General features: G+C 47.1%; 9 protein-coding genes across 9 annotated transcripts; 4 read left to right on the top strand and 5 right to left on the bottom strand.

Moving 5' to 3' along the window:
• Positions 1–381: 381 nt before the first annotated feature.
• Positions 382–1979, bottom strand: LY89DRAFT_722419 (uncharacterized protein). Its single transcript, XM_018218730.1, has 2 exons — positions 1407–1979; positions 382–1246 (listed from the first exon to the last, which is right to left on the bottom strand). The coding sequence occupies exons 1-2, from the start codon at positions 1928–1930 to the stop codon at positions 502–504; spliced, it is 1269 nt and encodes a 422-aa protein (XP_018066396.1). The 5' UTR covers positions 1931–1979; the 3' UTR covers positions 382–501.
• Positions 1980–2588: 609 nt separating this feature from the next.
• Positions 2589–4815, top strand: LY89DRAFT_722418 (recQ family helicase-like protein RecQ). Its single transcript, XM_018218729.1, has 5 exons — positions 2589–2858; positions 2911–3029; positions 3079–3113; positions 3242–3716; positions 3819–4815. The coding sequence occupies exons 1-5, from the start codon at positions 2779–2781 to the stop codon at positions 4544–4546; spliced, it is 1437 nt and encodes a 478-aa protein (XP_018066395.1). The 5' UTR covers positions 2589–2778; the 3' UTR covers positions 4547–4815.
• Positions 4816–5137: 322 nt separating this feature from the next.
• On the top strand, positions 5138–5907 carry LY89DRAFT_688511 (uncharacterized protein). The gene has a single exon (XM_018215723.1). It carries the CDS (start codon positions 5268–5270, stop codon positions 5748–5750), a length of 483 nt encoding a protein of 160 aa, XP_018066394.1. The 5' UTR covers positions 5138–5267; the 3' UTR covers positions 5751–5907.
• Positions 5908–6238: 331 nt separating this feature from the next.
• Positions 6239–8567, bottom strand: LY89DRAFT_219689 (uncharacterized protein). Its single transcript, XM_018205932.1, has 2 exons — positions 7950–8567; positions 6239–7823 (listed from the first exon to the last, which is right to left on the bottom strand). Exons 1-2 carry the CDS (start codon positions 8176–8178, stop codon positions 6319–6321), a joined length of 1734 nt encoding a protein of 577 aa, XP_018066393.1. The 5' UTR covers positions 8179–8567; the 3' UTR covers positions 6239–6318.
• Positions 8568–8956: 389 nt separating this feature from the next.
• On the bottom strand, positions 8957–10415 carry LY89DRAFT_594033 (uncharacterized protein; the record flags this gene model as incomplete). Its single annotated transcript, XM_018209781.1, has 2 exons — positions 8957–10217; positions 10267–10415. The coding sequence occupies 2 exons, from the start codon at positions 10413–10415 to the stop codon at positions 8957–8959; spliced, it is 1410 nt and encodes a 469-aa protein (XP_018066392.1).
• A 1832-nt stretch (positions 10416–12247) lies between these two features.
• LY89DRAFT_738661 (four F5 protein) lies at positions 12248–12559 on the bottom strand (the record flags this gene model as incomplete). The annotated part of the gene is made up of 3 exons (XM_018220395.1): positions 12248–12288; positions 12345–12429; positions 12497–12559. The coding sequence occupies 3 exons, from the start codon at positions 12557–12559 to the stop codon at positions 12248–12250; spliced, it is 189 nt and encodes a 62-aa protein (XP_018066391.1).
• A 772-nt stretch (positions 12560–13331) lies between these two features.
• LY89DRAFT_722414 (uncharacterized protein) lies at positions 13332–14944 on the top strand. Its single transcript, XM_018218728.1, has 4 exons — positions 13332–13712; positions 13768–13931; positions 13985–14275; positions 14325–14944. Exons 2-4 carry the CDS (start codon positions 13797–13799, stop codon positions 14769–14771), a joined length of 873 nt encoding a protein of 290 aa, XP_018066390.1. The 5' UTR covers positions 13332–13712; positions 13768–13796; the 3' UTR covers positions 14772–14944.
• Positions 14945–15059: 115 nt separating this feature from the next.
• On the top strand, positions 15060–16125 carry LY89DRAFT_688506 (guanylate kinase). The gene is made up of 3 exons (XM_018215722.1): positions 15060–15177; positions 15268–15584; positions 15641–16125. The coding sequence occupies exons 1-3, from the start codon at positions 15168–15170 to the stop codon at positions 15947–15949; spliced, it is 636 nt and encodes a 211-aa protein (XP_018066389.1). The 5' UTR covers positions 15060–15167; the 3' UTR covers positions 15950–16125.
• Positions 16086–17650, bottom strand: LY89DRAFT_722412 (cell division/GTP binding protein). Its single transcript, XM_018218727.1, has 3 exons — positions 17408–17650; positions 16775–17337; positions 16086–16724 (listed from the first exon to the last, which is right to left on the bottom strand). The coding sequence occupies exons 1-3, from the start codon at positions 17544–17546 to the stop codon at positions 16392–16394; spliced, it is 1035 nt and encodes a 344-aa protein (XP_018066388.1). The 5' UTR covers positions 17547–17650; the 3' UTR covers positions 16086–16391.
• Between the last annotated feature and the right edge of the window lie 37 nt (positions 17651–17687).

Below are 17687 nucleotides of genomic sequence, written 5' to 3'. Positions count from 1 at the left end.
AAATACGAACAGAAAAGGGATTTTCTGATCAAGAGCAGAGTGTCAATGGACTTAAATTGTTGTTTGTCATGATACTCCAAGACACCAAAGGAGACCCTCTCAGTGAGATCAAGGTTCGGCAGAATTTACAGGTAATCTTAGAATGGTAACAATGTATTCCAAATTCCCCTATGTTCGGAATTCTCAAACGGGTGACCTATTCTTGACTGCTGCTGTATCACATTGCTAGACGTCTTATCGTGTTATCGTCAATCATGTGGTATCACAAAGGAGCTGTCAGTACGACTAGTGTATGGTCAACGACTAGGCCGATACCGGACAAGACCTGTAGCAAGAAATCGATTCTATCAGAGGATGTCACAAGTACCTAGGTAGTATTCAGTCGTAACCACGATAGATGCATAGCTCTCAAGAAGCTATCATACAATTTACCTACTATCCTACCAGGTAAAGATTCAACTTAAATATTTCCACAAATTGTACCTTCCTAAGGCGAACCTTCTACAACTTGTAGACTAATCCTTGGTTCGGTCCTACTTCACCTCTACAAAGAGCCTCCCATCCTTTCTTTACATCATCCATCCCACTGCCCCATATCAAACCAAGTCCTTTGACTCCCCCTTGCGCCTTAAAAGCCTCCCATTCTTTCAAGAATTCTTCAAAATACTTCTTCTCGCCCACAATTGCCATTGCTTGAGACCTCAGAGCCGATGCATTGATAATCAGAGGTCCACCCATTCGAGCCATGAATTTTTCCGTGGTCTTCTCTGGGCTGTCCGGTACGACTTCTCCTCCAATGTCTAGTTGCACCAGCGAGCTGTAAGATGGCTTTAACTTAGCTGCCCATCTCGCAGGCGCATTTCCTCTTGCACCAAAGTCGCATACAATGATTTTCGAATCAGCCTGAAGGCCTAACTCCAAAGACAAGTCACCCGAATCGGCCTCGTAGATCAGCACTTTGTCGTACAGACCAGTGCCTTCGGAGAATGCTTGCGAAGCCGAAGATCCCACACCAATGATGGCATGAGGTAGTTTGCCTACCGGTCGACTATGCTTGAGCTGGTGAGCAAAAGCGAGAGCCGTCTTTCCACTGGGTGAAAAGATCACCACAGTAGTTTTGGGTCCAATATCAGCTTTTTCGAGAGTCCAGCCATCGTTGGGATCTCCAGACGGATGCACAAGCTCAGCCGATTCCGAGGCGAATACAAACCGATTCATCATGTAGCTTGTTTCAAACAGTACTTGCCTAATTCAGAAGCTTGAGTGTAAGCGAAGTTCTTTGGTACAAGGTTCGGAGAATGTCCTGGTGTTCAAAGGGGTTCGCTTGGTCTGAGTTTTGGGAGTTCCAAGAACTAGAGCAGTATGGAAAGCAGTAGAAAAATCACTACAACACGAAGATTACTTACATCAACGAATCGTAGCCTTTACTGTGTTGCTCTTGAGTCGTTCCCTCAGAAGTATTCGCAGGTGGAAAAGCCAAATAGCGGTTGTAGATAGGGAGCACGTGCTGCCTGTGCTTGCTGGTAACCACTATCTGATTGGGAACTTGGGTGTCGATTTGGATTTCGACATCGACAGGCAATGTGCCGATTGGAAGGTAGCCATAGAGTTGAGTTCCTACTTGGATTTCTGAGACGTTGCTCTCAAGGACAATACCGTAGCCCCAGCCTGAAATCCGTCCGAACTTCTTTGGGTCTGCGTACTCTGCAGGTATCGATTCCGGTAGAAGATGGATGTCCCACCACCCAAGCAAATGGCCGATTCTAGCGTAGGAGAAGTTGTTGGTTGTCAGAGAAAGAATTGAAGTCTTGATGCGAAGGGAAGACGGAGGTAATGTGGGAAGCGAGCTCGACTCTGGCAACGCTACAATGTGTTGGTCTTCATAATTGTTCCTCGAAAGGACTTGAATGACGGGAACGGAAGATGCCATGTTGATCGAGAAAGTGTTCTGTCTTTTTGGCACTTGCAAGAGAGTAGCTTGCTTAAAAGGAGAGTAGTAAAAACTGGATACTTATTAGGTGATCCCACCCCTCTACCCTGCCGTCAGCACTAGCTCAATACGTCCGTATGAGCATTGGCATTGCGTGGCGCGAAATCCTGCGAGCTTTCATTCACGAATCGAGATGTTCCTTCGACAGCTCTTAAATGCAACATATTCGTAGCTGACTCTAGCAGTACCATTGCTCTTTGACGAAATGTGTGTCTGGTGTATGCTAAGGCAAATGATAGCGTGGCTCGAAAGCTGTAATGTATGTGAGCCTTATTAGCTCTCGAAGAAGGTAGTCAAATATGTCTTTGGCTGTTTGATATCAGGAGACCCACGAAATTCTCAAAAGCCATGTGTAGGACAGTGGAAATGATGGCCCTCAACACTAGCTGAGAATGCTGCGAAAACGCGACGACAGACAGAAAAGTACGACTTCACTGAGGACAAGCTGACGGCTCATTCACTTCAATAACATTCTCCGCCTCTACGCATCGAGTCCAGTGATAAATTGCGTTCAAATTGCTTCGTGAGGAAGGTCGTCATCTGAAGTGCCATTTCCAGATTAGGCGAAGTGGACCTTCATTTTCCAGTCGCGGTTCGCGTTTCCTCCATCAACATCATCGCAAGCTCAGTCGCAAAATACTTCACAACCTGAACAGCACCTAAGAACTCTTGAGCAAGAGACTTGGATCGAATATCGAGAATGGAACGTCACTGTCCTCGATCTTCCAAAAGAACGCCAACTTGAACGGACGCACCATATCAATCACGTGGTCTCACTCATTTTCACAATGCCTGCTCTCACGAAGACTAACTCATGTGTCGATATCGACTTTACGCTGAGGAGAAAGTTCAAGAGGACTACTTTCAGGTAGGTTCAGTCCGAACAATTTGACAATGTTGATAGCTGACATGGAATGCAGGGGCCAACAACGTGAGGTTATCGTTGATGCACTCGACAAGAAAGATGTGTTCGTGCAAGCAGCTACAGGGTTTGGCAAAAGCTTATGCTTTCAATTACCAGCTGTTATAGATCATGGAAGTAAGAATCATCCATTATGAGTTGACGAAGAAAGTCTGACATCAATTAGTCACCGTGGTGATTTGTCCATTACTTTCCTTGATGGTAGGCTTCATAAATCTCCTTCCCAGCCAACTGAACTTTTCCTATCTTAACCATCGTTGAGTGGAAGAGCCTTAGTTCCCCATTATTCCTCCCATTTCCTCAAACGAAAGTTGATCTGACCCTTACAGACTGATCAGGTTAACGCACTGCGTGCTGCCGATATTGACGCTGGCATGATAAACGGAAATACCACGTACACCGAGAGGCAACGCTTATTACGCGATCTCGCAACAGGTCATCCCCGTACTCGTCTGCTGTATGTGACCCCAGAGCAATGTGCTACAGAGTCCTTCCGTAAACATTTGAGGGTCGTGTACGAACAGCGAGAGTTAGCTCGCGTAGCCGTAGACGAAGCACATTGTATTTCGGAATGGGGCCATGACTTCCGAAAGTCTTTCCAAGACCTGCGTTGGTTTCGAGAGAATTTTCCAGATGTCCCTATCATATGTCTTACTGCAACGGCAACGGCCAAAGTTCGGGACGATATTATCAACATGCTTGGCTTGGATGAGGCCAACATCAAGGTGTACACCATGACCACAGACCGAAAGAACCTGCATTACGAAGTAAGGTTCAAGTGTGACGAAGAACCTCATTACAATGGTATGTAATTTTTGCCCTGTTTCGAAGATTCCCAATCCCTCCTTTCCTGTGGTGCTTCTTTTCCTTCCTTAGAACTGAAACCCCACTGATACTGTTTCTTAGACTTCCTGGGTTGGCTGAGAAGAGTTCACAAGTACCGTGCCGAAAACGTGGAGCGTCGTAGGGAACTCGAACGCAAGGGCGAACGGATAGATAACGTTTCTGGCATCATATATGCCCTCTTCCGTAACGAATGCGAGGAGATTGCAGCTAAACTCCGCTCAGATGGTATTGGAGCAAAACCTTATCATGCAGGACTGCACAAAGATGAAAAAGATGAAACCCTGCAGCGGTGGGTCAATAACGACAAAGGCTACGATGTCATCGTAGCAACCACGGCGTTTGGCATGGGAATTGATAAAGAAGACGTACGATTCGTGGTTCATTGGCAGTTACCAAAGTCGTTTGAGGGCTACTACCAGGAGGCCGGTCGCGCTGGTAGAGACGGGAAAGCTAGTGTATGCATCATGTACTACAGCCGAGAAGACCGGGATCGAGCTTTCAACAGAATGAGCAGGGACAAATTAGAGATGAAAAACTTCGAAGCTCGAGCAAAGAGCCTTCAGGCAGTAGTAGACTACTGCGAGAACGTTGAAACATGTCGGCATCGGCTGATATGCAAATACTTCGGGGAAGAAGCTGTCCCGGAGTGCGATTATGCCTGTGATTGGCATAAAGATGCCAAAGGTTTGGAGAGGGCAAAGAAAAATGGCCTTGCAAGTGAGGAATTTGTCAGCACTCAAAGAGAGCTGGGAGCTTATATTGGCTATGATGGTTACGACTCAACATAAGATGGTAGGCCGTCATTTGCTTATTATGAGTAAGGTGGAAGAGAAAGTAAGAAACCCAGAAAAATGTAATCAATCGGCTACTTGCATGCATAGCAAACGCAGCTGCCTTTCAGTGTGTCGGGATGGTTCTTCTAGGCACCCTTCCTATGTGCATGTACTGTCTATGTACGACTTCAATCTCTTTTGCCAGGCTGAATGGCATGCAACGGCTTTCCACTAAACTTCTTTGCTGTGCTGGGAGTGGTTATTCACTCAGGGTAGTAATGGAGCTTTACATCTAGCGACCAGGGCAGTCGACTCTCCAAAGAATTTGCATCAACACACAGAAGCGGAGGCTGTAGCTTGAAATTTTCATTGCTTGTATGAAAGCATGCATACAGTAAAGGATTGTATAACTCCAGTTCCTCTGTGCAGATGCGCGAGATTTCGTCGGAAAGACACTTACAAAACAGTGCAAACAAGCTGGGATCTTTCTTTCGTGGCAATGAACGTCCGTTTCTTTCGCTAGCAGGTTGATTCATCTTTCAGAGAGTGAGTCCTGATGGGAATTTCTAAGCTTTCAGAATCTATATTAACAGTCCCTCTCTCCCTCTTCATTGGCATCATCAGCATTCAGATCATCCTTCAGCTTTCTGAAGAACACTCTCTCGATATCGAATCGGAAACAGCCTCCATATACTTCTCTCACTTCGATCACATCAAACAATCAATCATCCCAACCATGGCATCCATGTCGACCATGTCCCTCCCCATGCCTTTCTCTGGCGAGCCTTTCCCCTGCCGTATCGGTCTTACCCGCAAGGACGGTGACAACATCCAGAACGGTGCCAACGAGATCTTCATGATCAGCCCCGCCGCTCTCGATACCCGCCGTGGCCTAGTCGACCAGGTCAAAACCCACTTCCACTCGCTCGAGAAGCGACCTCAAAGTGACCGCGTCAACGTCCCTGATCGCTGCTTCTGGGGTGCCGACTACGATGCCGAGCGCGTCAAGGTTACTTGGGACCCCGTCAACACCTACGGCGCCTCTAGCTGGGCTCCTGGTACCTCCATGAACGAGACTGAGATCACCGACGCCAATCTCAAGACCATGCTCCATGCTCTCAAGTTGTCCCCTCCTAGCACGTGTGTCATGTCTCTTCTCATCACCCACTCGGTTCCCCTGGACCTTGTTTCTCGTGGCCACGCCAATCACGGCTACTAACTTGACGTGGATGAGGTTGTTGTTGGATATTGGACAAGGATTGGGAATGGCAGCTTTGGGAATTCCTGACATCTGACCCCTCTTCACTGGCGGTAGAATTGGTTCTGGATTGAACTAAAGGAAGTCTTGTAAGCTTTGATCAAGGAGGAGATCATACACACTCATTTGCATCTCATGTACCATTAGATAGAACCCAGTCTCAATGGCAACTCTTGTCATTGCCTGGATTTATGACTTGTGAATTGCTTTATTTTGATAAGCTACTGACGATTGGTTACACTTCGTGTGTCTCTCATTGTTCCGCCAGTAACAGTGCTCAGTATTCTCATAGAAGTGAAACATGACAAAGAAGGAGATCTGTAAAGTCGTATGTGCGTCCTCAGGTGACCGCCACTCCTCCACCGTCATTGTTCGTCACTGTGAGATAGACTCCCCGCAAGGAAATGTAGTCCAACAAGAGACAAAAGAAAAGGTAGTCCAACACCATACGCAATGCCTCAAATGAACGCCCCGGCCATCCACTTTACCAACGCGGTCCACGCCCAATGTACGCCAGTCCGACCACCATCTAATCAGTCTCCGAAGGACCATTAGTGTTCGTATGCTCATTCTCGTTTTCACCCTTGCCAAATCGCCAATCGAAGTGATCCTCCAATGTACGGTGAACAATCTCTCTCATCTTAGCAATCTTCGCATTCTTCTTAGCCAACTTGTATGCCGAGCCGTGAATCTTCTTCTCCCATGCCTTCTTGACCAAATTCTCCCAGATGTGATGCTTCGGCTTCGTCTTGCAGAGTGTAACAACCTTGGCAACCCAATCATCAGACCAATCGAACTGCTCGGGGAACTTGATACCACGGAAGACCTTGCCTTTCAGGTTCTTGAATTCATCGTCGAGGTCGATCAACATGGTTGCGATACAATCGTGAGACTTTCCTTTGCCGCAGAGATACAGGACCAAGGCTTGAACTGGTCGGTAAGAAGGTGCAGCCACGATTTGGTTCTCATCTTTGTCCTCGTTCACTTCCAAGTCTCCCAAGTTCAAGGATCGAATTTCGACTCGCTCAACAGCCGTGTTGTCGGTTTCGTCGCTGCTCAGAGATTGCTTAACGACTGGATCCTCCAAATTGCCTACAGTAACTTTCTTCGTGTTTCGTGGCTCGATTAGGTGGATCTTGTAATAATCAGAGAGGTTTAGGTCGGCTTCGAACGAGTTGATATTGTCCGCTGCGAGGTGGATAGAGACGTGGCAAGCCTCGCCGAGGTAGTTGAGGAGGTCTTTACGCTTAGCAATTTGTGTCTCGTTGAGATTTTGCTCGGTGTCTTCGTTAGCGTCCAAAGACAGACCAGGGACATCGCTCATAGCATCAGCATCCGTGGCGCCGACTAGAGGAGTATTTGGCGGTCCGCAATAGTGCTTCGCGAGCTCGATCTTATCAATCCGGCCCCCTTCAAGGCTGAGGAGCTCACGTGTAGTGAGCGAGTGGATACCGTCGTTCTGAGGAGACAGTGGGTTGCTCTCCGAAATAGTGTCCTCGGCCCATTTGTGAATCTCACTGACTTGATCGGAAGTCAGGTTTGCTTCCATATCAGGGACAGCGGGGCGCTGCTCGAGAAGAGGAGTCATATCTCTTTCGTCTCTTGGTCTCGCAAAATAGCTAGAAACCCGATTCACAGCATTCTCGCCGATCTCTCGCAACGACAGACTGGGAGGGCTTGGCCGAATTCTCCGTTGATCCATCATTGGAATTGCGCAGTTAAGGCCGCCGCCGTAGATACGAGGAGGGTGGTATACAATACGTGGATTGTGCTCGACTGGTGTGGTATCTTCGTCAGCGGGTACGTGCGTGAAGCTGAATTTCTCGTGGGTCTTCTCGATGAAGGTGTTAAGGTGTTGCGCCGAGTCCAACATAAGATTGACTATCTTTTCCCGTCTTCTTAGTCTTGGTTGAAGAGTTTGTGATCGAGACGGGGGGCGGACAGAGGGGCCAGATGGGAAACTGCCAGGTTCCGGGTTAGCAGTGACATCGATGTCGTTGACGTAGACACGGATTTCAGTTCTGCCGTCGCACCCTATACCCCAGATTATCACAGTTAGCATTCTGTTCCTTTCCAGGTGCTTGGTCAAAAAGGTGTATTGCACTTTAGCGACTCGACGTCGAACCAAGGGAATATGTATTGCAACGGAGTAGAACTTACAGAAAGCAGACGTTGGGGCATAAACACCAGTGAAGATCGATACATCCGATACTTCCTCGTCTGGACCAGGCATGGAATCGCGGGGGATATCCAAGAGTGCGAATAGATGCTCCAACCTACGTCTACCCTCTTCATCACGCTCGATCTGAACCGAGACTTCAGTCGAACGGTTGATCTCCAGCTTTGCAGGAGGTGGTGGGCGCTTGCGCGAACGCATGAATGAAGGCATTGTAGAGAACCTTCAAGGGGGAGGAGGGTGAGGATGGTTGTTGTTTTGGGAGAGTAATATCAAGCGATCGTGAAGCGAAAGCAACCGTTTGTGCCCTCTATCTCTGAAGCTAAGGAAGAGACGGAACGGAATTACTAGCTAACCCGTAGCACAAGGCTGTAACTTGCAGGCGAACGGATTAAAGTACTATCCGAATGAGAAGCTCTTTACCGAGTCTGTAATGTAGAGTGCCTACATCACAAGATGCGGGAAACGCCAAAGAAGAAAAGCCATCACCACAGATTTGAGAAGAACTCGCTGTTCTCTGATCATATCATGGTACCCTGTATCAACCATTGCCCATAACCTCAAAAGGTCATTGCAATAGACCGCAGTAAGAATAAGCAGCTTTACATTGAGGAAGAAGGAGCCACATAGAGATCAGCTCTGGATCGAGAACATTGCTCCATCTACTTTGACCGCATATCTTGAATAGACAACAAAGCATTGCATAGCCGTATTCGAGATAAGCTGGAATTACTCGGCTTCCAGAAATTGGCCAGGAGACCATGTATGAAAGCCTAAGCATTCTCTGGCTGGAAGCATAAGCTCCTTCGCCCCATACATGAAAGCCAAACATTAAACGGACAAGCGAGACGGAAAAATGAAAAGACGATCCAGAGCTACCGAAAAGATCCCAAGCACAACATTCCAAAAATAAGCAACGCAAAAGACAGAAACACTGAGTCGGTAACGCCATCTATTCACACGAAAGGCAATGCCATCAAGCATGCACTATTTACTTCAACGTAACCAGTTCTTCGGCGCTTGTGGGGTGGATTGCCACACAGCTGTCGAAGTCGGCCTTTGTAGCACCCATCTTGACAGCTACACCAAAACCCTGCAACATCTCTCCACTTCCCAGACCCAAGATGTGGAGACCAACGACCTTCTCATTTGGTCCTTGACAAACAAGTTTGTACTTTGTGGGTCCCTTGTCGTCTGGCTCCATCATTGAGTAGTACATGGCGGTGAAGCTGGTGTTGTACACCTTGATGTTCTCCTTGCCGTACTTCTCAATCGCTTGTGGTTCTGTCAGACCAATACTGCCAACCTCTGGGTGAGCAAAGACAACAGATGGAATCAAATTGTAGTCCAGCTTTGATTCCTTGAACTTTTCGGGTCCGAAAAGTCTATCACTGAGCTTTCGACCTGCTGCAATGGCGACAGGGGTGAGCTCGACCTTGCCAACCACGTCACCAAGAGAATAGATGTTCTCAACATTGGTGTTTTGATATTCGTCCGCAATGATTTGACCTTTGTCGTTTTGTTTGACTCCGGCCTTGTCTAGTCCGAGATCTTCGACTTCTGGTGAACGTCCGATGGCCCAAATCAGATCGTCAACATCTTCAAGCTTGCCTTCTCCTGTCGAATCCTTATAGTGTATCGTCAGCTTTCCTGTCTTCTCGTCTTTCTCGACCTTGCTTTGACTCGAGTTCTTGTGTAAATGAACGCCTAGTCTTTCATATTCCGTGGTGATCGCATCTTGGACCATGGGATCGAAACTTCTCAAGAACTTATCGTGTCGAATAAAGAGATGTGTCTCCGTTCCAAGAGCATTGAACATGCCTGCAAACTCCACAGCAATATATCCGGCACCCACTAACGCAACTTTCTTTGGTTGCCTATCGATGTCGAAGAAGCCATCACTGTTGACACCGTATTCTGATCCTGGAATGCCTTGTGGAATAGTTGGGTGTCCTCCAACTGCTAGTAGAATTTTCTTTGCCTTTACGATCTGTTTCGTGCCGTCGTCCAGGACAATCTCTGCTTCATTCTTGCCGGTCAAATGTGCTCGTCCGTGAATATATTCCACCTTGTCATTTCCCAAATTCTTCTCGTAGATTCCGTTGAGGCGCTTGATAAATGCATCTCTCTTGTTCTTGAAATAGCCCCAGTCGAATGGAGCTGTATGTTCGACATGAAATCCGTAAGCCTTAGCTTCTTTTATAGTTTCTGCAATCAAGGCTGCGTTGAATGTGACCTTCTTAGGTACACATCTACATGCTCTGTTAGCCCTGTCCTCTTCAAATATTTTGATTTTCATACCCCACATTGACACAGGTTCCTCCTAGTCGCTTGCTTTCTACCGCAATTGTCTTTGCCCCATAGTAGCCACTGGCCCTCCTTGCAGATGCCAAACCACCACTGCCACCACCAATGACAAGGTAATCACACTCTTTGGGAACTGGCGCCATTATGGACGAGGAAGCAGAGAACTGTCTAGAGAGAGATGAAAGCCTGAAGCTTGCCGTTCTGGAAGCTGCGACCGAGGTTGCTCGAGTGAAGGTTGTGAACTGTTGCATGAGCGGAGGAAGGTTATGAGAGAAACAAAGGGAAGGGTAGAAGTAGTGGGGACCTGTGACGTGCTGCTGCTGAGGTATGATGCATGCACTCGGATGGTTTGAGCTTCTTAGTGTTAGATCGGTGGTGACCAGCTGTCGGGGTCTAGATTCCCTAGATTCCTGTGGTATTTGAGATAGCAATCTGGAACCAAAGAAGCTCTAAGCATGCGCCTTCGGTCCAGGGACTGAGAGCTGCGTTGGAGGGGTATGGGACGATTGAGGGTTTGTCGCAATTTGTAAGCTGGCTTTGGGATTTTCTGGAAGCTCAGGCACTTTTTAATCGCTCTTATCGGGGTGGGTCGGCGAGCGGGCGATCGGCCGCCGGAGCTTCTTTTCAACAATTTTATCGATAACAGCCTAGTACATTATTACATCTAAGGTCAATCACAAAGCTATGGATCAGAAGGCTTGTTCTATATGATTCAGACTGTATATGCAATAGTGTGGGAGTGAAAGTTAACGATAGGATTTCACCAGACTTTACATGTCTTGCATATTGAGACATGAAAGATTACAAGTGACCACCTCTGTTCTGCTTTGTTCCAATCTATCTTACCAGTATCGATATCCACCCCTAGATCTTCTAACTTTGTCCTCTGATATTGCCAAAAGTAAGTGCTCCCATCACATTGCCCTCGTACATGTGAAGATTACTTAGCTAAATACTATCTCTGCGACCACCATGACAAGTAAATATACAGTACAAAGTGAGTGCTTACATGATTAGAGTGACTGCTTGCATCGGATGGATCAGTTGCCTTGTGCTACACTCTCCACATAACGCAACTTAATTGCTTTCCTGGTTTATGTGGGACTTCGCACTGTAACCAAGACTTCATTTATGCAGCGGCTATATTAATAGCATATATCTTTACAACTAGCAACAACATCAATACTTGCTCAATGAAGGCCGAGGGTTAAGTTTTGGGTAGTTGACCAAGTCGTTGCATTTGGTTCAACAAGCCAAAAAGTTATTGGTCCACTCATATCTTTTGCAAGACTAGTAGAAATGAGTGGTTGATGATAAAAAGAGAAGTGACTATTAATGACAACCAAAGAACTACGAATTACTGAAAGTTGAAGGCAGACTGACAAAGAAGTCCGAGTTAGATTCTTGCTAATAAACAAGCTAGTATGGGCCAAGCCGTCTCTGCATTCGGACCCCAATACTTTTCAAAGTAATTGTTTTAAAGCTCGAGAATGCAGTGCTATTAAGTATCCTTAATTGAAAAAATAGCTTGTACTTGGATAGATAATCTGTGTACCAAATTTCCTAAAGTCACATAACGCCGGCTAGTAACAAAAGCCGGATAGACATTCTTGAGGATTTGTCTTCCTTGTTGGCATAATCCCTGCCACCTCAATGGTGGCAATGTTGGTGACACCTTTGTACAGTGGTCGATTTCTAGAGCTGCTTGCGAAAGACGTTTCTTGGAAATAAGTATTGCTGGAATCCACTAAAGACTCTTGGCCAGAATTCAAGTAGAGAGCACAAGAGAACAGAATCTTTGGCACGCAGTCGTCTCAAATGGATATATTCGCAAAGCCACGCAGTCTAAACACCTCATACCACGCGAACCCATGCCCCCCATGCTCTTGTAAGTGTAGTTCGCAACCGAAAACTCCGTCATAGGCAATATGCACCTTCGTATCGCATGAAGTGTTCGTTTGCTACATCTCGTCTCTTACTTCTTGCCAGCGGCTTCAGCGGCCTTCTTTGCGTCGGCTTGAAGAACATTAGTATGTGTTGAATAAGTCGTTGTTATTTGTGCCAGAGCTTACCTGCGGCTTGCTTCTCTCTCATCTTTGCTGCGACTTTCTCCTTCTCGCGTTGCATCTCCGATCCAGACATAGTGTTGCCTTTCTTCTGCAAATAGGATGTGCGGTCAGCACAGGCAACACAAAAATGCCGCTGGCGCAAAGAACGAACGTACCTGATCAGCAAGCTTCTTCTGATTAGCCTCACGAGCCTTGTCCCTTTGATTCCCTCTGGCCATCTTGAGATTGAGATGTGTCAAGTGTCCGCTATTCTAAGAGATTATTGTGGTAGAGTTGGCCTGCTTGGCTGTAATATTCTCGGAAGTCCAGAGCGAGACCCGCGCGGCTGAGAGAATGAATATTTTTAGGTTCGCTCCGCCGCATTCGCCGCCGCTTCGACCATTCGGGAAAGACCGAGGTAGTCACATGATGCCTCTACAAACCTTGGAAGACCTCGACTCCTCGTGATTCCGCGAACAGCCCGTGAACAGTTGGTCTTGGGCCCAGCTTCATGTTCAGGTCTCTCGAAGAGGAGATTTTGCCGCCAGAGAGTTCATGTTCGAAGTATGTTCATGATCGGAGCGTTTCTTAGATTATACCGCAATGTACCTTGTCATAGTTCGCATGTGGTAGAGATGGACTTGAAACATTCAGTTAAGCGCGTTCATCCAATTATTTTGATGCGACAACAGGAGGCCGAAACATCGACTCCATGCTTATTGCATGATCATATCCACCTTAGCAGCTATGCAAGCGCCAGTTACAGGTCCTATTGGGCAAAAATAGCAGATCAGAGTCTGGGGTGATCGCTGTCAGCCAGCCGTTTGTCACATCCAGACCTCCGTGTACAGGTCGTGCGACGCTACAAACACAGGTATGAGCCTTGTTTTGAGGCTCCTCAAGTTCCAGCGGCAGAATCATCCATCAAACGTGGGTCGTTTATCCAGTTATTTGTTCCGAAACTCGAAATCTACCTTCGCGCCTGAAGACTCCCACTTGGTCGACGAAGAACCGTCCTTTGACACGAACACTACTCGTTCATAGGTTCTTGGAACAAAGGTGTCTGATCCCCACAATGATTTTATCCTAAGGGGTCACTATTCTGGTCTCAAAGACGAGACTTTCTTATTGTCTGTGATTCACTCATATACTCGTTAGGTTCCTTGTTCTTGCTATTGTCACTCGCGAATTTCTTCCCATTGTGCTCCCGACAATGAATGGGCTCCCTCCTCAATAGTTATCGTTATTTTACTTAATATTCCTGCTACTCTCGCACAGAAGATTTCTTTCTTTTCTTAATCATAAAATTTCCTTCGATCTTTCCAAACTCTCTCAACGAATCTTCTACTGCAGGCAGTAAAAATCTACCATATCTACAATCTTTCCAAGACTGTATGTGTTTCTCTTTGTGCTCCAGATCTCTTGCGACTCTACTGACAATCTGCAGAAACCCAATTCCAATAATCCAACTACAAAATGTTCTCCGAATCCAAGTTGGCCGGCCCAGGCTACATCACGTTGAATGTCATCCGAGTCCTTAACGTTATCTCACTCCTTCTGGTCGCGATAGGAAGTTGGATCATGCTTGTCATGACCGTCAAGACTTCTAACGTACGCTCCTTATACTCTTGTAGACCTGGTATAAATGCTAATCGTTATGATAGTTCTACTTCTTCGATGGAGTCTCCCACTTCATTACGAGCGTCATTGCCATATTCCTCATCGTCTCAGAGCTCAACATCTTCCGTTCATACTTTGCCCGTAACTGGCCATTGCTCAGCCCTGAACATGGCTTCGTCTTTCTTGGCACATCCATGATCATACTTGGCTTCAATATCTTGGGCAACCTGAATAAGCCTGCCACGAGCATTGCCAACCTTGGTCTTCCGCTATGGAGAGTTGTGATCTCTGGAGGCATCCTCACAGCTGTTATGGGATTCTTCAACATCATTGCTGTATGTTGTCCCCTCACCTCTAAATTGAATTCTGCTAACGTGTTTCTAGACTTATGTCTTCTGCGACGCCAAACTTGGTATCACCGGACGTCAAGTACGCAGCGACGGTGCAGCAATCCCTCAAGAATCCACAAAGGCCTTCAGCATGTCGAGTGGTTCGATTCGCCGCCCCGAGTCTCCTCTTCCAAGCTACAACGTTACCGAAGAACGACGCAAATCGCGCTTCCCATTCAGACTTCCTATTCGCATGTCGAAGACTGTCTCCATCTCGAAGCCAGTCATGCAAGACCCGGAACAATTCTCGAAGTGGGAATCACGAAGCTCTCCAGTTGCGCCTGAGATCCAACGTCCACCAACTGCTCTCCACCCCGCTTACACAAACCACGGAATCGCTCACGACTACCCAGCCCCACCACCAATGCCAGCCAGTACTGCTACTCGGTATAGTGTGACCAGTCAATACACTCATCCGTTTGCTGATGCAGACAGAATCTGAATGGGGAGGGGTAGCATGTAATTTGTTTAGAAGAGTACAATTGCGACAGGCGCTTTGGAGTTTGCTATCAAAATACCCACTCCTTACGAGGCTTACAACAGAGGGAGTTCCGGCGTCAGAAGGGGAGTTGCACTTGTGGATATTTTGTCTCTAGCTTACTGGGAACTACAATCAAAAAATTAATTTCAAATTCATGCTTGAAGAAATATGTGAATCAAACATCGAGGCGGTCACGATAAGGTGTCGATAAAGCTAGATTGCTCCACAAAAACTTTGTCTAAACCATCCACAACTCACACTCCTTTCACTTCCCACATGCTTCTTCCTCGACTTGCGCGAACATCTTATATTCTTCCTCGGATCTCAGCATTTATTCCATATCATCGCGCATACACAATGGCACCAGGTATACCCAAAACCACCCTACACTTCCCACCGCCCCTCCATGCCTCCGACTATACTCCCCAAAGCCATACAATAACTAACACTCCCTCAGTCCCTTCAGACCTCCGCCCAGTCGTGATCTCCGGCCCCTCAGGCGTAGGAAAAGGCACACTCTATAAACTCCTCCTCGAACGCCACCCCTCCCTCTTCGCAACCTCCGTCTCGCACACGACGCGGTCCCCGCGTCCCGGAGAGAAAGAAGGTGTAGACTACTACTACATCTCCATGGCCGAATTCGAGAAGATGATCGCCGACAACGCGTTTGTGGAGAACGCCAAGTTTGGGGACAATAGATATGGGACCAGCAAGATGACCATTGAGAACCTGACCAAGAGCGGCAGAGTCGTAGTTTTGGATATTGAGATGGAGGTTTGCTTTCCCTTCTTTGATTTGAAAGTCTAGAATCACTAATAGTCGTATGACAGGGCGTCAAACAAATCAAGAAATCCTCCATCGAAGCACGCTTCGTATTCATCTCCCCACCATCAATGAGCATCCTCGAATCCAGACTTCGTGGCCGAGGAACAGAGAAGGAAGAATCGATCCAGAAACGTTTGGCACAGGCTGAGAATGAGATGGCGTATTCGAAGACACCTAATGCACACGATTTGATCATTGTGAATGATGATTTAGAGAAGGCGTATCAAGATCTGGAGAGCTTCATATTTAAGAAGCGGACACAAGATCAAGAAGCAGGTGATGCGAGTTCGGCGGGAGTTAGTGTACAGGATTGAGTTGTCAGCATGTAGCTGTCGTACTTTAAGTTGGAGTGCATGGGGTACAAAAAGTTTAGCATTGCAGATAGAGTGTCAAGAGACATGGCATGGTTCAGTCACTGCACATACATAGAAGCATAGAAGACACACGAGAGTCTAGAGTTCGAAGCTTGATGCTCTAAATCTACATTCCCACCCACCGCCATAGCACAAAAGGAGACTTGGTGACTTTACTACTATTGAAATGAATTCTCATCGTTAGAGAAGGCTAATTAAGCAAAGGAGAAATATGTGGAGAAGTCGAAGAGACAAAGTAAAGCCCACCTCAAGCGGCCATTAACGCTCTCCTCGGCCTGCTCGAGAAAATTCCGAAAGTCGCTTTTGCACAGATATCGCCCTGCTATCATAAACAACCTTCCTCGAAATCGCAGCGTCCCCTGACTCCACGTTCCTACACCGCCTAGTAACCGTTCATGCCGCCCCGTTGAGAGCTTCTGCTCAATTCTCGATCTGCTGCAGGGCTGATTGGTCTGCTGTTGGGATGTCCAGCAGCACTGCTCTCCTTCAGGGCCAACAACTGCTTAGCACGGAAAGTCTCGTAGTGGATTTGAGAAGTGGTTTCGATCAAATCTTGGAGATGGGTACGGGTGAGGAAATTTCTGAGGTAGACGAATTCGCAGTGGTTCTCGTCCTCAACGTTGATGACACCCCATCTGTTTTGACGACCGCGGACTTGCTTGCCTCCTACAATGATCGACTTCTCGGATCCAACGACGGCGAATGGGATAATGTTCTAGATATCATGTTAGCGACTAGTACACCGCCTTGCATAATAACACCAACCTTGATCTGAGCATTCAATGCACGCTCCTCCTCATCGAACTCATCGTTGTCGTATGGGTACATCTTCAAGTTGTGGAAGGTGAACTCCTCCTTTATGCGCTCCTTGAAAGCACTTCGCTCCTCCAGAGTCAAGGAATCAGACTTGGCAATGACTGGTACGACATTGACGACATCTGAGAGCTTCTTCAAGACCACGATATCGATTGGCTTCAAAGCATGGCCTGAAGGTTGGATGAAGAACAGGCAGCAGTGAATGCGGGTATCCTGAATATATCTCTCACGTTGAGCGGTGAGTTCTTTTCGGAGGTATGCCGAGTGCTGGTCCTTAATGTACTTGACAATTGGATCCCAACATCTATCGTTGTTAACCTGATCGCCGTAACCTGGGGTATCGACAATGTTGAGTCTCAGACGAACACCATTCTCCTCGATGATATGCGAAACGGTTTGGATTTCGGTGGTAGATCGTACGGGCTCATCAGGTGAAAGTCTTCCTTTCGAATCGATCAAGTGTGACGCAAAGATTGTGTTAATCAACGTAGATTTGCCCAATCCAGTTTGGCCTGGAGAATTGAGTCAGTTCATGCGCTGTTCATTTTGAGGCAGGAAAAAGTTGAGGAGAGCTGTACATACCAACACAGATGACATTGAACTGGAAACCGCGCTTCAACAGCTTGCGCTCAATTTGTGATGTGATACTGTCGAAACCGACGTGGCTACGGGGGTACACCGACTGCTGGGGAGCGTGTCTATCCATGGGAAGGGTTGACATTGTGTGCGAAGTGATCGAAAAATCCAAGAATTGATCTTTCGGAACCTTGGAGGTGAAGATGGGAAGGTGACGGCAGTTGGTCGAGGAAAATGAGAAGGGGATACTTTCCTCCACAAAATTGGTGTCGCGTTCGTCGAAAAG

The sequence above is a fragment of the Mollisia scopiformis genome, assembly GCF_001500285.1.
Source record: "Mollisia scopiformis unplaced genomic scaffold LY89scaffold_22, whole genome shotgun sequence".
In the NCBI taxonomy this organism is placed as follows: domain Eukaryota; kingdom Fungi; phylum Ascomycota; class Leotiomycetes; order Helotiales; family Mollisiaceae; genus Mollisia; species Mollisia scopiformis.
The sequence above is the reverse complement of the archived record's forward strand: the minus strand, read 5'-3'. Positions and strand labels throughout refer to the sequence as shown.